General features: G+C 35.9%; 1 protein-coding gene across 10 annotated transcripts in view; it reads left to right on the plus strand.

Moving 5' to 3' along the window:
* ARL15 (ARF like GTPase 15) overlaps positions 1-21522 on the plus strand; it is a 516687-nt gene that overhangs the window by 227273 nt on the left and 267892 nt on the right. For all 10 annotated transcript variants that reach the window (XR_013486144.1, XM_020996974.2, XM_020997001.2 and 7 more), the window contains one exon: positions 1805-2013. Coding sequence is in view for 9 of the 10 variants with exons in the window: in XM_020996974.2 (XP_020852633.1) it covers positions 1805-2013 (209 nt within the window). In the remaining variant the exon portion in view is untranslated. The remainder of the gene's footprint in view (positions 1-1804; positions 2014-21522) is intronic.

Consider the following 21522-nt stretch of genomic DNA (forward strand, 5'->3'; position numbering starts at 1 on the left):
TTTAAAATTTGAAAACAAAAAATTCACTGATATATAATCTTTTCAGTAAGTCTCACATACGAGACTTACCAAATACGTGCATATGTATATAAATCATGAGAGAGTCTTAAAATCTGATAATTTTTTCCTTCACTTTTTTTTTTCAATTTGCTAACAAAATAACCAGGACTATTGTCATTTTGGCTTGTAGAGCACTGGACTTGGAATCAGGAAGACCTGAGTTCAAATCTTTCATGCTATCTGTGTGATCTCGGACAAGTCACTTAACCTTTGTTTGCCTTAGTTTCCCCAGCTGTAAAATGGGTATCATAATAGTACCTACCTCCCAGGGCTGTTGTGAGGATCAAACGAGATACTATTTGTAAAGTTTTTAGTGCCATTTCCTGGCACATAGTAGCTGCTATATAGATGCTGCTGCTACTTATTATTATTACTTCCACCTCATCAAGTAAGGGAAAATTTGAACTGGAGTTCTTTATATATCCATATCATTAAAAACAGAAAGGCTTCCTGAAATTAGGGCAATTTTGTCATCTTGAGCTCTCACCCTGACTTTTAGCCCCATTCCCCACTTTCATCCCATCAGAATCTTTCTAACTCACCATAATGTTTTCAAAGTTTGCTCCATTAATGGAAATGAGAGGAGCAAGAAAATTTAGTGTAATTTGGAAATATTATTGTTGGGGATGTTTTCATTGTATGCAAGAGTGAACTGTCTGGGTTATCATGTCTCATTCTGACAGTTTCCATATCTCCCATCTTTCCATATGCCTTAGGGATAAACTCTTTTTCTTTGACTTCTACAACTCTCTAGATAATAAGTCATCTACTTCTGTGTCAGACACATCATGCTGAAATCTATAACTTCCAGGAATGAATAATTTTAAACTATATTCACTGTTTTGCAATTAGACTTCAAGGTTAACTTACAGGTTGAAGTTTTTAGAGGATGGGAAATATAGCCAAAGAGATAGATGTCTTTTCATCAAGACAATGGACCTTCAAAGAAAGTTTTCAAAATTCATTCAAGAAATAATTTGAGTTTGATCGTGTGCAACATAATCAATGAACTTATCTAACTTTAACTTTTACTCCAAATAAATTACTCTTCAATTACAGAGTCAAAGTCAAGCTTTAAAATTTCTTTAAAAATATTTTTAAAGGTGAAATCGAGCATCCCCATTGCTTTTCACAACACTTTCCAGTGTTCTCTTTTGAAAAAACATAAAAATGATCTATGGTTTGAATATTCCATAAAGCTCTCTATTTTGTCTCCTAGATTGATCCTACTTGCTAATTTGTAGTGCATCCATAGATTTTCAGGTTATTACATCATTAGCCTTCTGAAGCTAAGCAGAACTGATCAGCTCCTCTGCTGGGAAATCCAGCTGATGTGAGAAACATTTTGGGGGTGATTCAGTAGGTTGTACTGTTCTGTTAGGAGACATTGAATTCATGCTGCAGTATGAGTCGTGTTATCCATGTTAAGAAAATTCTGACATAGGAGGGATTCTTCTGCATTTGTTTAAAAACTTCTGCTGTTACTTTATTAGTTTGACAAAGACATGTTCTATAATTTATCTTAACTCTCTTTCTCCCTTTGGAACTTGATATCTGCAACCCTGTTCTCTGATTACTCCAGCCTGTACTGAGTCTGATGTATGTCACTTCCTGTCATAGCAAGCCGTTTTGCACTTTGTTGTTAAAAGCTAACTTTTTTCAGTTAGTAATTATTATTGTTGTTTGACTTGTGAGGCATTTAATACTATTTTTTTTTTAAAAAGATTTTATTTTGTTTTGAAAGGGGCTGATAACATTAGGAAATACTGGAGTCGCTACTACCAAGGATCTCAAGGAGTAATATTTGTATTAGACAGTGCCTCTTCGGAAGAGGAACTAGAAACCTCTAGAAAAGAACTGCATTCAGCTCTTCAGCACCCACAGTTATGTACTTTGCCATTTTTAATATTGGCCAATCATCAAGACAAGCCAGCTGCTCGATCAGTACAAGAGGTATGTCTTTCATATTAGGGCAGTGCTGGGTGTACTTGTTTTCTTTATGTTTGTCTCAACAAATTGGAATATTGAAAGATGTATATAATTATGCATGTATGTAAAAATGATATTTATGCCCTTAATCTCATTAGCAGAAACTTGTGATGATCAGATGTATGTTTATTCCTACAAACATCTGTTTCAGTGAGCAAAGAATTGTCTACCTGCTTAGTGAGACCAAAAGAGTATCAAGGTGACCTTTTTGTTTTCTCTCTTGAAGGTGTATATAAGTATTTGTCTCAAAGTATTATTTTTATATCCAAGCTTTTATAGTACATGTTTGCAGCTGTTTAAAGTATGTATGAAACCTGTCAGGGTACTACCTCGTGTCTCATCTAACACCATGCTCCTTTTCCTTCTTCAATACCCATTATTGAAAGGGGAGGAAACATTCCTTTTCAGGCTAAAATATGATTTTTTTTTCTTGGCTTGACAATTCCATACCAACCAATGAATCTAGAAATGGTCTATTCCTCATTTTTTAAAAAAATTAATATATCTGTGGTATGTGTAAATAAGGCCATTTTTTGGTAGATTGTGACACAGTGTTTCATTCAATGTATTTTTGATTTGTGGTTTGAAATAATATGACATTAGCTGTGGTAAGAGTCTAGTAAAATCAGAACTTTTGTTGTGTTCTATTACCCATGTTAACTTTAAGGATAGTTCCTTTTTTTATTGTGAGAATTATTTCTCAAGTGATTTTGAAAGGAAATAATTATTGAGAATGACATTGTAGTTCATAATCTCAAAATGGAGCAAAAAGCCAAGGACATTGTAAATTTTAATTCAGTTAGTTCTGTATTATAGTGTGTTCTATGAGTACCGGACATAGAGTTTCTTGTCTGCAAAACATAGTTTCATGCTATGTCAATTGTGATTGCTTTGGATGATGTACTTTGAAGTAGTAAAGTGTTAAGTAAGTATTGGGGCAGTACCATATGTATAATGCCTTAATTTTGGAATACTGTTAATGAATGCATATATGGAAGAGCTCTGTGCCCTAAGTATTCTTGGATAATATATCGCCTCATCAGGTATAAAACCATTTTTTATATGTTGCTTTAATTTAGAAATATCAAAAGCTCTTCATAATTATAGATGTCATAATATTATTTCAGAGAAGTGAAATTGTGAGAATCATCTGAATTTTAATTCCTGATGTGATTCTAATTCTTCTTTGTGGCCTTAGCTGATTCATTAACTTCTTGGCATTTGTTTTTCTGCATGTAGAATGGATATAGTAATCTTTAATTTGGAATAGCTGTGTTGATCAGTTTGTTAATGGCTATAGAGAACTCTTTGATTGGAAAATGCATTTATTTTGGTGTTCATTTTGTTGATCGTTCTGCTCACGAACATATTTTCTCATAAACCCTGTCTCAATCTCTTTTTCTTGAGAACTGTTCTCTTAGGAGTTGTCTGTAATTACTTAGCCCAAAGAAAATGTTCTTATTAAATACTATATGTTTTTAAAGGAAAATGGTCATTTAGAAATTGTAAGATCTTTGTAGTGGGAAAAATACATTTTAATTATCCATAATCATATATTTTTCCTAATAAGTGAGATTGCTGAATTAAATGTGTTATTTAAGTCTAATAAAAAACTGTTACTCAGACTTATATTCAGAGGTAGAATTCGTGAAAATGAATAAAGGAAAATTTTAACAGATACATTAATTATATGCCTTATATATGTTGGCCAGCTCTTAATCCAAGAAATTCTCATTCTCATTCTTCCCATTGTTTAATTATTCTTTGTATTCTTTGGAGAATGATGAAGATGGTAAATTTCTCATTGAAGTAGTCAGGAACCTACTTTGAAAGTGGTGCATGCTTTTCATGTGTAGAGAAATTGTTTAGCTATAATTTTTTTCCCTTAAGTTATTTGCATCAGTTATGACAACTTAATTTTTGTCTGTGTATAATTTGCTACTTAACTATCACAAATCCCATTGCCTAAAATAAAGTCTTTGCTTTGACTTAAAATTGGTTTAAGCATATATGTAATATGAGCATCTGATTTGAAAACACTTCATTATTGGGGTATATGTAAATTTTATAATTTATCTCTCTACCTTTGGGGAAATGCTATAAAGTTCTACTTTTCAATATGTTTGGCATAGAAACTGATCCCACAACATGCATTTATGTCTCTACAGGGTATTTTATTAATTTATTAGTGAAATTCATGTAGGAATATATCTTTAAAATTAAATCAGATCCTCACTTCCAGAACAACAGTGAAGGAATGTCTTTCAAAGTATTTAGGTGAGGACTAATTTCATAATCTATATTTACCACTTAGCAGTGACTTTAATTTAGAACTGGAGAATTAAAAACATTTTTTCATTACCTTTAATAAACGATAAATGTTTATACTTCAAAACTTTACATATATTAGAATATGCACCTGTTAAGTGTATGCTATTTTGTAATTCCAGTCTTCTTTGCAAAATAGTTATTGGGAATTGTGGGCAAATGCTATTGAAGGTGTGTTCTGGGTTATGTTCTTTCAGAACAATGGAAAAACACCTTCAGTTTACATAAGAATGATGAACAATTGTTTGATGCAGTAAAGGAGACAATGAGTCATAAAGGCTTATTGGTTCTTTCTGATTGAATTGTTACATTCTGTGCTCACTGCATAATGCAGACATTGCACAATTACTTATACTGTCTTTGGAGTAGAAGGGTTTACACCCCTTTAAAGAATTTACTGGCATTATTTAATGAGGATATCACTGATTTTGAGAAGACAATGAAATCTGGGGGAAGAAGTTGAGTTATTATGGAGGTATTCTCTGATTCTAAAGGCAATGAAAACTTCCAGGACTGTATTCATTTCAGTACTTTGAGTGTTGCTAAGTTGAAATGTTTGTGTAGAGCACTAAAAAGAAAGACTATAGTTAAAATTACTGTGTAACCTGTAGTCAGAGGGCAACATGCCTAATTATTTTGTTGCCCTTTCCAAGCACAAGTGCAGTCTTGTAGAGGGCATATTTTCCCTTTATGTAATATACCTAGAAGATCAACTGGATTAACCTTATCATATTAAAAAAAATTTATATATGTATGTATATATACATATATATATACATACGTATATGTGTGTGTATATGTATATGTATGTATATATATATATATATATATATATAAACACATGATGTATGTATGCATGTGTGTATGTTATGCACACACATTGTTATAATACACAGTGGGGATCTAGGTTTTGAGCATGTTATCTTATTTTGTTTGCTTTTTAATAGCAAAAGCCCTAGGAAGAACACCCTTTATAAACTGTCTGAAGGCCAAACACTCTCTGCAACAGATGTTTGTTGTATTTACTTTGGGGAGGTGTAGTTGTCACAGTTTTCCAAAATTTACTTTTATCAAACTTTTTTTATTTTATATTGCATACCATTAAAATATTTTGCTTCTTGTGTGCTATCTTGACTCATTAAGGAAATCATAAGTAATGAAATTGGGAAAACTAGGTAAAGAGAAATTGTTACAGTACATTGATGGGTTGTTTATTTGTATTGAATTGTAATTGTATCTAATTTGTTTTACAACTCCCATAGGATAGCATACTTCGGTTCTGAAGTTATTTAAGAGATCAGGGGGAATTTTATGAAAAGTTGATATAGTGGCCAATAAAGGCAGCTCTGTTTTCTCCTCACTTGGTTACTGACTGTGGCTATTTCGCCACAAAATCTAAAAATTTTAAATTGTGCACTGTGGCCTCTAATAAAAATGCATTTTAAAAATATGTAAGAATGGCTGTTTTTATGTTTTCTGCTATTTTATGAGTTAGTATTTGCTTCTCCCAAATTTCAGATGTTTAACCTTTTCAGTACTGATGCATCAAATCACTGAATTATTTGCATATAGGCAATTTTGTGTTAATCCCAACCTTAGCATGGAAATTGTAAAGCCTTGATATTTAAGGCATAATGGATGAATGGTTAAATTGATTATCTGGTTCATTAGTTGTAGCACAGGAAAATCCAGTCACTGAATTAGGATGTCCTCATAAAACTAGAATTTGAGTTGTGACTATGCCATTCCTCAATTTTCATTCAATTAACAATTGATTTTTAGTACATCCTGTTATGAGAAGGAAATTTACTTATTTGCCAAGCTGATACTTGGTAACGAATTTGAATAAAAATTGTATCCAAATATGAGAAATTACTTGTTTATAACAATATGAACATTGTCAATTTTTATATATTTTTAATCTGGGACTTTATATTTAGATTTTTTTAAACATACAGAGCTTTTCATATTCTTCATATCCTGAGTAGCTTACCTAATTCTCACTTTTTTATAATCCTGATACTGCCTTTGGGAGAGGGTGTTAATGTTCTTTTCAAGGATACTTAACTGTTACTCTTAATGTATACACATCAGTCTTTCTAGTTTGTTGCCGCTGTCATTTTTAAGCTTCAGAGACTATTCTGATGCTGAGATATTGGACCATGGTATTTATGTCCCTGAATAGTAAAAGATTCATATATCTAGATTTTTTAAAAAAAAGTATGTGGCAGTATAGTTGTTGTGTGATAGCTGTGTAAACAATGAAATCCAACCCCCCCCATTTTACATGACAGATCTCTACTAGAAAATATAAAGCTATATTTATTCTTTTTCAAATTTTATTCATTAAAATTATATCCTTTGTCAACCTCCAGAGTTTGGTCTAAGAAAGACAAACAGGATTAGCATTGTATCATGTTCATTTCTCTCAAAGCGGGTGGCATGCATGCATGGGAGCCAGTCTGGAACTGTGTTCTTTTTGTGGTTAGGGTGCACAGTTTATATATCCTTTCAACAGGGGCTGATGTTACCCCATCATCATTTCACCTCTGGACAGAGGAAATTCCTCTTTTATCAGACCACCCCCCAGATTTGGGCTATCTAGACAAAAGAATCTGTCTCCACCCAAGCATGAGTAGAACACAATGGGCTTCCTTACCTTATATTAAATTACTTGTGAGCTTGGGTGGGGGCTGACTGGGATAAGGAGAGTCAATGCAATCTCATTATCAGTAATGTCCTTCTGAAGAAAGAAATTGAACAGAGTCAGCACTTTGGAAGAAGGGGGCAGGGGAAGCTCTGAATCTCCAAGATACTTATTAATAATCATTTTTCACACCTGTTAGGAAAAAGGAAGAATATACATTCTTTTAAAGTAACTCTATTTCTTGTAAAATCCTTGTAAAACTATTGTGAATCCCCTGAATCTTCCCAGATTTTGACCTGCTCCTTGGCTGCTTTCTAGAATGCTGATTTGATTTCACAGAGAGTCTTGTGCATACCTATTGTGTGAGCAGTTTGAAAATCCCCTCATGGGATATGCACTTATTTTTAAATGATATAGGACTGATGTATATACTATTTTTAGGACATTCAATACAGATGTGCACTGTACATCTACAATTCAGTATCAGGGCACAACACTCTCCTCATCTATTTCATCTACAAAATTTTTCTGTGGCATACTGAAACATTATGGCACCTTGGAAGAGAAGCTATATCAAGAAGCCATTGACCTGGTTGATGCCAAATTTTGTTTATTGACATAATTTAACAACTTTTAGTTCAGAGTAGTTGGCCAAAGTAATGTCACCTGACTCTTTTCCCTTTACATAACCTCTGTTGAGAAACTTCATCTTTTCACCTGGTTTCAATTATCTTAAGCCTGCCTCTTAGCTCTGACCCCCTTTTTTTCCCCCTGTATTCTTGTGTCCTACAAGACACCCTTACATACAATACATGTACAATACATGTAACACCAATGCCTAGAACTTTTCAACATCTGATCAGCAAATCAAAGAAGTATCATATTCACAGGCACTATGTTAGGCACTCTCTGGTAAATAACACTCAACGAATTTGCAGTCTATTTGGAGAAATAATAATATACCTCTTTGTGATTATAGGATTTAAAATTAGAATGAATGTTGGCAATCTACAGTTCGATCCCTTCGATTTACTCATGGGGAAGCTATGCCACTGAGAAGCTGAAAGACTTTCCTAGGGTCATATAACTAGTAGCTGGCAGGATTTAAGCATAGGTCCTCTGAATTCAAGCCTGCACACTTCATTCTTTGGATTTATTTGAAGTCACTTGTAGTGCTGTCATCTTGAGCCTCCCTTTTAGCTTCCCCTCAATATCAATGGCTAGTGCCAGTTAATATCTCCTGAGTTTCATTGATACCAGAGATTTTTACCCTATTCCAAGTTTAACTAGTTGATAATTTCCTTGATGTCAATAACCAGCTAACATTGATTATTTACTGAAGATATAATATTAACTTTTATGGAGAGATATTTATGGAAAAGATACAGTAAGAAGCAAATTACAAAAAACTCCTGCCCTCATCTGCTTTGCCTCTCCTCCCCGCAGTTGCTTGACCAGGGCACACTGTCCCTTCCTCTACCTTGATCTCTAGAAGTTGCTGCAGAGCATTTGTCCCACTCAGTACTTTTGCAGACTTAGCAGAAGTGATGAACAAATTGCAGCCGTATTTATCAGACACAGTGTCTCGGCTGCTAGTCTGGAATAGAGATCACCCTTCAGGGCTACGTAAGCTGTGACTGCTGACATGTTCTCCTGGCTCTTCTAATCTTTTGAAGCTCACAAGGTCATTCTGTCCTCAGTCCTCCTTCACCAGAGAGAATAGACACAGGAGCTAGGTGGCTCAGTGGACAGAGTGCTAGACCTGGAGTCAGGAAGACTTGACTCAAATCTCACCTCCCATACTTACTGAGCTGTCACTTTAACATCTTCTGCCTCAGTTTCCTACTCTTTAAAATGGGGATAATAATAGCACCCATCCCATAAGGTTGTTGTAAGGATCAAATGAGATGATATACGTAAAAATGTTTCACGAACCTCAAAGTGTTGTGTAATTGCTAACTATTATTAATCTGATGGAGACAGAAACAACATAGGCACCGTATTTTCCAGGCCCAATGGTATGTAGGTGGTGAGGACCCAAGATCTCTCCGGAACCAGACAGTACTTCTTGTTTCATTTGCCTCCAGGGGAGAGACAGATAGATTTGTTCCATTAGTATGTTTTGTATGCATGTTTATTTCAGACTCGGAAGCCAATTAAAAGGCTTTTCTTCAGATAGGAAATAATCATTAATACCAGTGCATGTTCTAAATTGATGTCAAGGCTCCTCTGCATTCCAGGTCATCATGAATTTCCAGCATCACATTCCCCAAGCAGCCGTGTTGATTGGCTCTAGGTACATACTTCCAGGGTGACTAGACCCTCATTGTCCAGTCTCCTACGTACAGTTTCATTCATGTCGTCTATGAAGTCCTCTGGTTTGTTTTCTTATGTGTAAAATGATGATCAAATGAGTTAGTTGCTTTAAGCACTTTGTAAACTGTAAAGCACTCTCTAAGTGCCAGCTGTCATCTTCTTTATCATCATCTTCATCCTCCTCCTCAATATCATTCTTATCATTAGGTGAGCATTTGGATGATACAAACACAAAAGATAAATGGTCCCTGCCCTTTCGGAGTTTACATTCTGATAGAGGCAACCGTGCATATATTTAAGTATATATAAAACACTGATAAAAGGTAATCTTGGAAGGGCATAGCTCTAACAGTTTGTCTCCCTCAGAGCTGTTAATTGAGCTGATTTTGAGGAAAGACAAGAAGTTCTGTTATGAAAATGTCAAGTTTGTGATGTAGATCTGGGAGTCATATTCATAGAAAGGATAGTCAAACCTGTGGGTGCAGATGAGGTTACTACATATGAGAGTTTTGAGAGAAAAAGGCACAGGGCAGAGTTGTGCTAGTGTTAATTCAGGGGAAAAAAAGAGTGTTCAGGAATGGACAGACAGATTGTTGTTTGTCCTTCATTTTTGAAGAGTACCGATGACATCACAGGTGATGTCTTGATTTGCCTGTGAATTGGATTTAAGTGAGGCAGAGTTACACAAAGTTGTTAGCCTCACTCTCTCTTCCAGAGTCATTTAAGTCCAGTGGCAAGACAAAAGTCAAGACAGCTAGAGGTGGCCCAGAGATGCAGTGGAAGACCTTGCTTGGTGTCTTCCATGTATGACCAGGCTCTAAGTGCTCCACAGGGCCTGCTTCAGTTGCCTTCATGATTGTTGGAACAAATTGTTCTCATCTACCCATTCTATCAGGGGAAGTCTTCACATGGATTTGAGACCTATTGGTTACCCTCCACCCGGTTTAGTCCATCTGCCCAGAGAGTGAGAAAGAAAACCAAGAAACAACAGTGTCACCAAAACTCAGAGAGTAGAGTTTCCAGGAAGAAAGGGGTGGTCAACATGACAAATATTGCAGAGAATTCAAGAAGGATGACCTTTTGTTTATTACAAATTGGTTTCCTTACCTGGACTCTCTCTCACTCTTTTCTATCCTATATACTTACTGCTTAAGAAATTTTCCTGAAGTATTGATTTGACTCCTCTATTTACTCAACTGGAATGGCTTCTTGTTGCCTCTTAGGTAAAATACAAACTGTTCTGTTGAGCTTTTAAGTATGTTCATAGCCAGGCCCTAATCCAAGTTTCTAGCCTCTTTAGATATTACTCTTCCTCCTGAACTCTTTGATTCAGCAAAGCTAACCTTCTCTCTGTTCTTTGCACCAGACACACGTTCTCTCTTTACACTGACTGTCTGCCATGACTGGCATTCCTTCCTTGCTCTTCTTCTTCTTGTTTTTCAGTCTCATCTGACTGTTTGTAACCCCATTTGGGGTTTTCTTGGCAAAGATGCTGGAGTGTTTTGCAATTTCCTCCTCCAGCTCATTTTACACATGAGGAAACTGAGGCAAACAGGATTAACAGACTTGCCCACGGTTATACAGCTAGAGGCCAGATGAGTCTTCCTGACTCCTACCTGCCCATTCCTTCCTTACCTCTATTGCACAGAGTCTTTCCCTTTTTAAAGACACAGCTCAAACACCACTTCTTATAGGAGGTCTTTCTTTACCTAGGTCTTCCTAACACTGGTGTCCTCTCTCTCAAGCTACCTTGTATTGCTTATATTTATTCACCTTTTATTTGTGATGTGATATGTGTGTGCATGCATGTGTGTATATGTGTAAATGTGTGCATGCGTGTGTGTGTGTGTGTGTGTGTGTACGTACCCATCTAGCTGTAGGTTGTTGTCTATTTATCTATACACATTTATTATCTCTTCTTTAGAATATCAATTCCATGAGATTAGAGATTATTCTATTCTTTGTACTTGAATCCTCAGAACCTGGCACAGAGTAGATGTTTAATACATATTTTTTGACTTATTAATAGTAATAATGAATTTAATCTATTGATATCAAAGGTTCCTTCTAGCTCTAAAATTCTTGTTATTTTGTATTTCTTTCCCCGGTACTAATTACCCAAAACAGGTCGATACAATTTTGATAAAGTATGTGCGGTGTGTATACACACACACTGCCACATCTCTCTCTCCCCATATATACACATCCATCCATCCATCCATCCATCCATCCATCTATCTATCTATCTGTCTATCTATCCGTTCTGTTTTGTGAATAGTTAAGTGTTTTCTTGGGCAGCTTGGTGGCACAGTATTTGGCCCCAGACATTGATTAGCTGTGTGTCCTTTGGCAGGTCCCCTAACTCTGTTTGCCTCAGTTTCCTCATCTGTAAAATGAGCTGGAGAAGGAAAAGGCAAACCACTCCAGTATCTTTGCCAAAAAAACCCCAAATGGCCATGAAGAGTCAGACTGAATAATAACAACAAAGTATGTTGCTTGTATTTATCTTAATCTCCTTTAGATTATAATCTCTTCATTGAAACAATACTGGCTATTGTTCCTTTGGGGTCTCTCATTGTTCTGTGTAGAGCCAGTGGTCTGTAAGTGTTGATTAATGAAGATATTTTCTTTAAACTGCTTAGATTTGGTCTAATTTGGTAGTAATTTGTACTGTCCTTTTAATAGTTTTCTTTCCATCTTTTAAAGTTATGATATAAAATAGAACACTGTAGGACATTGAAAACAAAGAACTCAAATTTAATTAAAGTGAATTTCATCTTTCAATTTAGGGGAAAGTGTTTTAAGTAATATTTCTACATGGGCTTATTGTTTAGAAAGAAATTGTTAAATATATAATTAAGAAGTTTTGAAATTTGATTTCATGTGGCTATCCAGGTTTTTTTTTGTAACAGCAATTAAAGATAAAGTTCCATAATCTTCTTGTGTTGCATTCAAGTCTTTATTTTTCATATCTTTCCATTTTTTGACTAACAATTTTTAAACATACTTGAGAAATTATAAAAATTTGGAAGTCACTCTTTCACCTTGTATTTAGTTAAAATTTAGCAAGTAAATAACTGTTATTCAGGAGATACAGTGATTTTGAAGTCGGTTTGTACAACGTGTTATTTCTTTAGTTCTTACATTCTCTCCTCCCCTTTTTTCCCTGGCAAAAGAAAACTGAGACAGTCAGAACACATTCCATAGCTTACAAAGTTAATAAAACATTTGTCCAGTTAAATTAATTTGAAAATAGGCACATAGTTAACGTTAGTAAGGTGCTTTGAAGATAAAAAGCACAATAAGTGTTGGTTATTATAATTATGATAATTATTATCATTATTATTATTACATAGTGTCTGCTTGAAAATATCCTTGGTTACTCTGGGATGGTTGAGACTAATGAGAAAGGTTAATCTGCTGGAGTTTATCCAGAACTAAGGGTCTGAGACACAGTGGGCTCAAGTTTTCATCAAGGGAATCTGTTGTATTGAGTGCTTTTATTTTTTCTTTAAAGCTGCGAAGAAGAGTGAGCTTCCTAATGAACTTTCAACTGAAGTATCAGGATTTTTTTTTAATCACTCAGATGCTTTAGTTTAATGGATAGTTCTACTAAAAATGAATTGGATACAAATAGAAATGATTTCACAGTTTAAAAAATTTAAACAGCATAGAAATCATAATTTCCAAATGTTTCCAAACCTTTTTTCAACCCATTTAGGGAAATGTAAAATCTTAATTAAGATTTAGAGAGACCAATTCAAATGTTAAGAAATTATAAAGCAGGTTACTATGGCTGATTCGGTGAATTGCCTGGGAAATAAAAAAAGAGATCTGAAGTTAAGTTAAAGGAATCTTTTAGATTAAAAAAAAAAGACTTTGGGATCAAACAGGTGTTTTTTAAAGAACAAAACATTTTATAAGTTATTGTAAATATTGGCATCCAAGTCACGGAAGTAAAGAAAATGTTCAAGTTTACTTGAACCTTTAAGAGTAGGGCGCTGGAGTCTGCTCCCAAGTTGGCAATCAGTAAGACATCAGTGACAGGTCTGAAGAAGACATTCCCCAATATTATTGCAAACAAAGTAATGAAGGATCTCCTGGGAATGAAAAGAGAAAAGGTGCCGGGAGCCAATGAATTACAATTGACAACCTAAAGGCAGTTGAAGAACCAATTGCTCCAGTGATTGCAAAGCTATTCATAATGTGCAGCAGACAGAGAGAAGCTGCAGAAACAATGCCTCAGTTCCACAATATTGCTTCATGAGAATAGAGAAAGAGAACCCAAAGAGCTACTGACCCTGAGACCAATTTCCAGGCAGCTGCACAAACTATATCCTGTAATTAAAGGTTCTAACCAGGAATCACAGCAATGCCAGACTCCTTCAAGTCCAACTAACTAGCTTGTTTGACAGTAAAGGGAACACCCTTAAAGTTAGAAAAAAAAAAGAATTATTGAGAAGGTAGGTATGAAAACCATCCTGTGTTTTTGGCAGTGACTTTGGAGAAAAAAAAACCTGCTGGTCAGTGCAAAAATCGAAACCTAATAATTTTAACTTTTTAAAAGAACAAAATTTTAAGGAAAGACAGCTGCTTTCATCTTTGAATGGAAGAATGCTTTTCTGCTTGTCTCTTTCCTTCTAGTTTTTAACCACTGAAAGATTTTTCTGTGATGGCAATGAAAGAATGAATGTATACAGCTATAAGTATACTAATGTCTTTGAAGGCTCAGTGTGTGAGATCATTGCTTTGAGCTACACATTGCAAATCCTCTATGTCATAGTTGAAGGTTTAGCTGATCTTGAGTCATTGTAACCCCATAGATTTATCACCTGGTGACCCACTCCAGATTTAGTGTAGCATGTCCTCAGTAGACATACAGGCTGTCATTGGGCTTATGCTCATAGACAAGTTACCTTGGTTAGCTGGTATACCCCTTGCATGGCCTTCAAGAATCTAGCATCACGTTTAGGCAACAGTTAGATACTGGAGAAATATTTTATTGGAAGGATATTTATTAAAGGACTCTATTATAGTTTTCTTTGAACAATAATCCATCTATAATAGAGTCTTTTAATTCAGACTATACTGCAGAGAACGCAACTCCGATGGCCTGGCCACATTGTTTGAATGCCAGACGTATGCTTGCCAAAAGACTATTTGGAGAACTCACACAAGACAAGTGGTGGTCAGTAAAAGCAATACAAGTACACTCTCAAGGTATCTCTGAAAAACTTTGGAATTGATTGTGTGATGTGGGAGATACTGGCAGAGGACCCCCCAGCATGATGTGCCCTCATCAGAGAAGGTACTGTGCTCTATGAGCAGAGCAGAATTGAAGCAGCTTAAAAGAAATGTGAGATATGCAAATTTAGAGAATCCACCCCAAAAGTTCACTTGGACTATTTGTGCCTGACCTGTGATAGAGCATTCCAAACCCATATTGGTTTGATGAGTAACAGTTGGACACACTGTGACTTGACTCTAACATAGTGATGTCATTTTGGGTCCTCTTCGAGAATGAAGGACAGCAATCAACCACTGTAGATACCCCTGAAGACGCTGTTGTAGTCTATCATTACCTAGCCTTTTAAAAAAAAGTCTCATAATAATATATGCATGTCTAAGTAACTTGTATATGGCTATTTTATTTTTGTTTAATCATTTTCATTCGTGTCTGACTCTTTGTGATCCAATTTGGGGTCTCTCGGCAAATATACTAAAGTGGTTTGTCATTTCCTTCTCCAGTTCATTTACAGATGAGGAAACTGAGGCAAACAGGGTTAAGTGTCTTGCCCAGGGTCACACAGCTAGGACTGAGGCCAGCTTTAAATTCAGGAAGACGAGTCTTCCTGACTCCAGGCCCCACACTCTACCCACTGTGCCACCTAGCTGCCCCATATATGGCTATAGATAGATACTATAGAGATATCAAGATCTGTGTCATATTTATAAGTATAGATAGAGGTATGTAATGTCATTATAATGAGTAAATGTTTGTTACTTGATGAATATGGCAGTTCAGTGGTTAAGAACAAAGAACTAATGATAGTCCTCAAATCATAGATTCTTGTATACCTCATTCATTATAAGGATTAGAGGCTCTACACCGTCTTGATGGGGAGTCATCCAGAGTCAGGAAGACATGAATTTTAAGTCCAACCTCTTGATGTATATTAGCTATGTGACCTAAGCCCAGAAATCTACAGAGGGTTGGGGTTGTGAACTTACTCCAAAGGGTATATGATTAACCAGTCAGAGGGGATGAAGATGTGTTCTTCACTTTCTTTGAAATAGCCAGTCTTGAGACTTATTTTTGGTCCAGCCACACCTATCTTTATCACTCAATACTCCCTTACTTTTCTTGTGTTTCTTTCCACTTCAGAACCTTGCTTTCACCTCTTAGGATGATTATAACCTAACCACTACTGGGGCATCCTTAGCAGCTGTACAGGTATCAGGTGCTTCCTCCCTTAGTATAACCACCCACTGTGTTAGAGACAATTTTGTAGCCGTGGTGGGCAGAAACTCTGCACCTGTAAGGTGTTGACCGATGAGGAAAAGTGTTACCTTCCCCCTTTTCAGTTTGGATGAGACAGAGTCCCATATCCTCACTAAGTTAACATATACACATCAAGTGTGAGCTCTCAAAATTTGTTTTATGAATAGCTTTGTTGGCCACTTCTAGTACAATTCGCTTAACTTCTTCATGACCCCAGGATACTCTCCTAAGTGGTAGCTCAGTAGCTGTTCTGCATTGGTAGGAAAATATCTAACAAAAGAAGTAAAAAATACAATAAAAGACAGATAATATTATATTTTTAAATTGAGCTGATGTGCTCCAGACAGGGATCCAAGTATGTGCAGATTAGTGGCCCCCACTTCTATCTGAGGTTGTCACCACTACCCTAGACAATGTGAGTTGTGGAGAAGGTACTGATCAACATTAGCAAGGAAGTTCCTCACTGGGAGCTCCCTATCCCCACAAAATCACAGGGTTCAGTCCCAATTCCCTATACTTGCTATCATCATACAAAATGCATATACCTCATTTCAAGATTTTGGTTTTGGTTTTTCAAACTCTTTTCTAAGATCTCTCTAATGGCCAGTCAAGCTTCTATGCTACAAAATACACATCAACACAGTGACAGAATATTTGCCTTATAGTAGAGCTAACAACTATAATAAGCCAACCAGCTGTTCTCCAAGGAATTATCTGCCAAATTTTTCTTTTTATTTCACTGTTTCCTATTTTTTCTGTATACATAAGTTACCTAGATTTTCTACTCTGACTCTTTTCAATAAAAACTTGTTTCACCTTGAAAGCATGATTAGGTACTATTATCGTCTGATGTTAAATAACATAACAAATTCTGTATTTCCCAATTACTTTTTACTCTGGTTTTAGCTTCATGTTTGATACCTCTGGTCTAGAGCACTGAGAGGTTAAGTCACTTGTCTGGAGTCATACAGTCAGTTTATGTCAGAGCTGAAGAAGAGAACCGAGGTCTTCTGGATCCTAGGCCAGATCTTTATCTGTTGTGCTAAGCAGCTTCTCTGTAGTTAGTAATCCAGTGGTCATTTGTACACTAAAGAAATGATAGTTTTACAATATACCATGGAATTCTATATTGCAAAAAACAGTAAAACTCTAAAAAATTTATATTCTATATTATTATCTAGATTGCTATTTGAATTTGACTCAGTGTTAGGGAATTAGTTTATTTTGAAAAGCTACGTATTTAATGGTAAATATAACTACGTGGATTAAATAAAATTGAAGTTAGTTTTATATAAAACATAAATATGTAAATGGTGAAATATATGAGTTAGTAGTATTTATATGAAAGAATATTTGAGCTCTAAATTGTCATATTAACTTGATTGTTTCCTCCCTTAAAGTCTTTTTGGTTTCTCTCTCTCCCCTTCTCTTCCTTTCCCTTTCCCTCTCTCTTTCCCCTTTTCCCTCTCCCTCCCTTATTAATGGGCAGCTAGGTGGCCTCAGACACTTCACTAGCTGTGTGACCCTGGGCAAGTCACTTAATCTCAGTTGTCTCAGTTCCTCATCTGTGAAATGAGCTGGAGAAGGAAAGGGCAAAGCACTCCAGTATCTTGGCCAAGAAAACTGGAAGTAGGGTCACAAAGAGTCAGACATGACTGAAATGACTAAGCAGTGACAACAAAACACTGTATTAATTGTTGGTAATGTTTTGCCAACCTCATGTTTATTTTGTGTTCATAAGCAAATAAATCTTAGTTTCTACAAGTAAGCAAATTACAGAAGAAAAATCTGAGCTTGTCATAAAACCTCAAGTAACAGTAATACAGTACTCTGGGAATCATGTGCTTTGATTAATGAACTTGTCTAAGATTTAGCCAGAAAACCTTTTGTCAGCTTTTGTTAATTTTTTCCCTAAAATATCTCAGTGTCATCTTATATATTATAGTATAAAATACATTAAGATGACATTTCTTGCCTTAAGAAGTATAGTGTAGGGGCAACTAAGTGGCACAGTGGATAGAGTACCAGCCCTGGAGTCAGGAGGACCTGAGTTCAAATTTGGCCTTAGACACGTAATACTTCCTAGCTGTGTGACTCTGGGCAAGTCACTTAACCCCAACTGCCTTACTAAAAAAAAAAAAAAGTATAGTGTACTAAAAGTTGTTATTTTTTCAAAATAACTGTATGATTTAAATATTTTTCTTAAATTTTGTCTCCACTAAAAATGTGGCAGAGAGAAGGAAATATGATTAACTGAAATTTTTTTAGTTGGGTTCCACTCAATTAAGACTAAATATTTGATGACATGTAAATATAAACTCCATGAAAATGATTGCATACACTTTTTGTAACATGAAATCAGGGGAAGTTACTTAAATCGGTTAATTTTGCTTTCAATAAATGACTTTTGAGTCTAGAATATCGCAAAATCAAGAGCTGAAAGGCATCTTTGGGATTATCCAATACAGAACCTCTCAGTTTTCAAACAAAGTAACTCAAGCCCAGAGAGGTTAAGGTACTTGCTAAGGTCATCCAGGGAAGAAAGAGCAGAGCTGGGGTTTCAGTCACGTCTGCTTACTCCAGATTTATGTCTTGTTCCTTTATATAGACATTTATTAAGTGATAAAAAATTATGCAACACTGTGCTAGCATGATCAATACAAGTCCCTGTTCTCAAAAAGTGAGAATGTGAATGTGTACCCCCATACATGGTATAATGGAAATAGTGCTGTACTTGGAGTGGGAGAGACCCGAGTTCGAATTCTACCTTCAACTTGGACTAGCTTTTTGATATTAGACTGGTAATTTAACATCTTAGTTTCTGTATCTGTAAGATGAGGATAAGAATACTGAAGGCATATATTTCACAGGGTTGAGAAGATCAAATAAAGTAAAATATGTGCTTAAGTGTCAAGTATCAGCTATTGCAAGACAACCTGAGAGAAACATGAAAGGATTCAAAGTCATGAAAGGTTTCACCAAGCAGGTAGCATCTTAGATGAGGTTCTTATCATGTGCAGGTACAGACGAGGAAGAAGTTCATTCCAGGCTGGAAGGAAATTTGTGAACATGTAGAGAGGTGGAAATGGACTTTCGAATTTGGGAAATGACTTTTTAGATGTGCTATCCTGGCTGGCTAGGTTAAACAGTCAAGATTGACTGAAAGGAAGTAATGTGAGATAAGGTTGACAATCTGTATGAAAACATCAGTGATTTTTTTAGGAAGGTTATTTTTAGCAACTCTGTGGAAAAGGAAGGAAGTGGAAGCAAAGAGACCAGTTAGAAAAGAATAACCCAAGGGAAGAAGTGAAGAGCATCTAAATTGGAGCAGTAGTTATGTGAATGGAGGGAAGGGGTGCAGTTTAAGAGATGTAGAGGGAGAGTTAGTAGAATTTGTCAGTTGTTTGGAAGAAGGTAGGGAAAAAAGTTGAGGTAAAGAAAAAAGCAAAATTTAACAACAGGATTTTGAATCTGCATGATTGAGCAGATGGTGTTATCTTAAACAGAAACAAGAAAATTTGGAGGAAGAAAGAATTTGCAAGTAAGGAAGTTGGGTTCTTTAGGGCATGTTGAATTTGAGGTGCTTGTGGGACATCTTTGTAAAGATATCTAGCAGATGAGTCATGTGACGGAATTTAAGAATCATCCATTCTAACACATATCTATCATGTTCTTATTAGTTTCCAGAGAAAAATTATATAATCTTATCTATTCAGTAAAGAAAGGCTTAGTAAATTAAAGTGTGTATTGTACCTATATATTTAAGTACCAAACCCAAAACTAAAAGGGTTACCATATCTCTCTTGACAAAGTTTCAGTTGGCTGAACAACTGCAGAGATGTGTCACCTATTCATGATTTTGTAAAAGGTATTAGTAAAATTTGTGCCATGTTAAGATTTTCGCGTAGGCCCAAACTGGCAGGTTTCTTTATGCTAGATTACTTTGCTCTTAGATCCAGCTCTCTCACTGGTACATAGTTTGTTTATTGAATTACTGTTTGTTTTAAAAAGGAGATAGGAGATTGAAAACACACCAGGCCTCTGAAAAAGATATTTTCCCTTGCCAGCTTGCCTCATTGCCTGAACTTCCTGCTGGAAGCCTTATCACTGAACAAAGCCATTGAAGCCCCTTGTTGAAAATGTGATGGAATAATAAAATAATGGTAATTTGTGCCATTATCAGCCTTAGGTAGTATGTCTTAATTACTCTCTCTGTCTTAGTCTGCTAGTAGTATCCTGAGCAGATAAACAGAACACGTAAATTATAATTGGAGATGTCTGAAAAAAGTCCAGGGTATGGAATGCTGGGCAAATGTTGATGGGCTGTCCTAGTGGGGTACAATAAAGACTAAGGGAAATGAAGGCTGGTAGTGACCAAGGGCCTTAATGAAAGGGATCCTGTAAACAAACTGCCTACTTCAGAAAGATAAACTTTTGTCTTTTAATTTGTACAACAAATAATAATTTGTTAAGTAAACTCTGCATCATTGGCAGTATTGCACCCAAGAGCGAGTCCTCTGGCATATAGGTTTGGTGATGAATAGCATTCTCTTGTGCTCTAGAGTATCGTTACTAATTGTATATTTTTGTTCATTGAAGCAAAGAGAAATACTAATTTGGAGTGGGGAAGGTTGTGGTATATTATATTGGCAAATGTATAGAGCAAATAAAGGATATGTTTTACTAGAGGCCAGATTTATTAATATCAGCCTTGAAGTCCTAAATTGAAGTAAATTGAAACTAACCCTATCATTTTCAACATATAAGTTTAAAAATGTAAGCAGAATCTACCTTACAGATACTTGACATGGGTACAACTCACATATAAACACATGAGTGTTCTCAAAGCCATGGAAGGCTCCACAGGAGCTCCTGGTTTCCCTGATGCAAATGGAATCCCAGAGCCTTTATAATCTTATCCCGCTGGCTTTCAGATCAGGGTCCCTTTGTGCATTCCCCTTTCCCTTTGGCACTCATTCCTCCCTTATTGGGAGACCACAGGAAGCTCAGAAACTCAGTAATGCTTTCAAAAATCAAAATCTGACTGGGTTCTCCAGTCCAAATGTCATTGGGTGGAAACTGTCCCCCAAAACCCTAGAGCTCCTAGAGTTGCCACCATAGACACCCCAGATCCCCATAGTAGAGAGCAGTGGTCAAGTGCCCTCTGTCTTGGCTGGGTAAAGCTCACCAGTTCTCTGGTGCTTCTTTGCCTACTTATTTCAGTAATGAAGGTTCCTTTAATAAAATCTTGGGGGCTGTTGCCTCGGTGGCTGTAGGATCTGTATGACCTCAAGATGCATAACTCTGAAGCCTCCCTTGATGGATCATTGGAGTTTGCGGTGGGGTGGAAGTAAATGAAAGTTCTGCCAACAGTAGTACAAACTCCTATGGGAGTTTCAGCCACCACTACATGAAAACTTGAGAAGATAAAAGTTTGTGGGTGTATAACAAAAGAAATTCTTCTTTGAGGGTATTAAGAGAGCTGAGTTTTTTGTTTGTTTTTGTTTTGGAGGAAGGAGAAGGGAGAAAAGACAAATAGGACACACAAACAATGCATTATTAGTTAATAATTAGAGAGAGGAAGAGTTACTTCCCGTAACTTTCAATTTTTGTTATATTTAATTATAATCAAATTAATAGCTCACAAAATAGATACTCCTCTTTATCTGCTTTTTCAAAA

This window comes from Phascolarctos cinereus, unplaced genomic scaffold (genome assembly GCF_003287225.1).
Source record: "Phascolarctos cinereus isolate Bilbo 61053 unplaced genomic scaffold, phaCin_HiC Scaffold_4;HRSCAF=312, whole genome shotgun sequence".
In the NCBI taxonomy this organism is placed as follows: Eukaryota; Metazoa; Chordata; class Mammalia; order Diprotodontia; family Phascolarctidae; genus Phascolarctos; species Phascolarctos cinereus.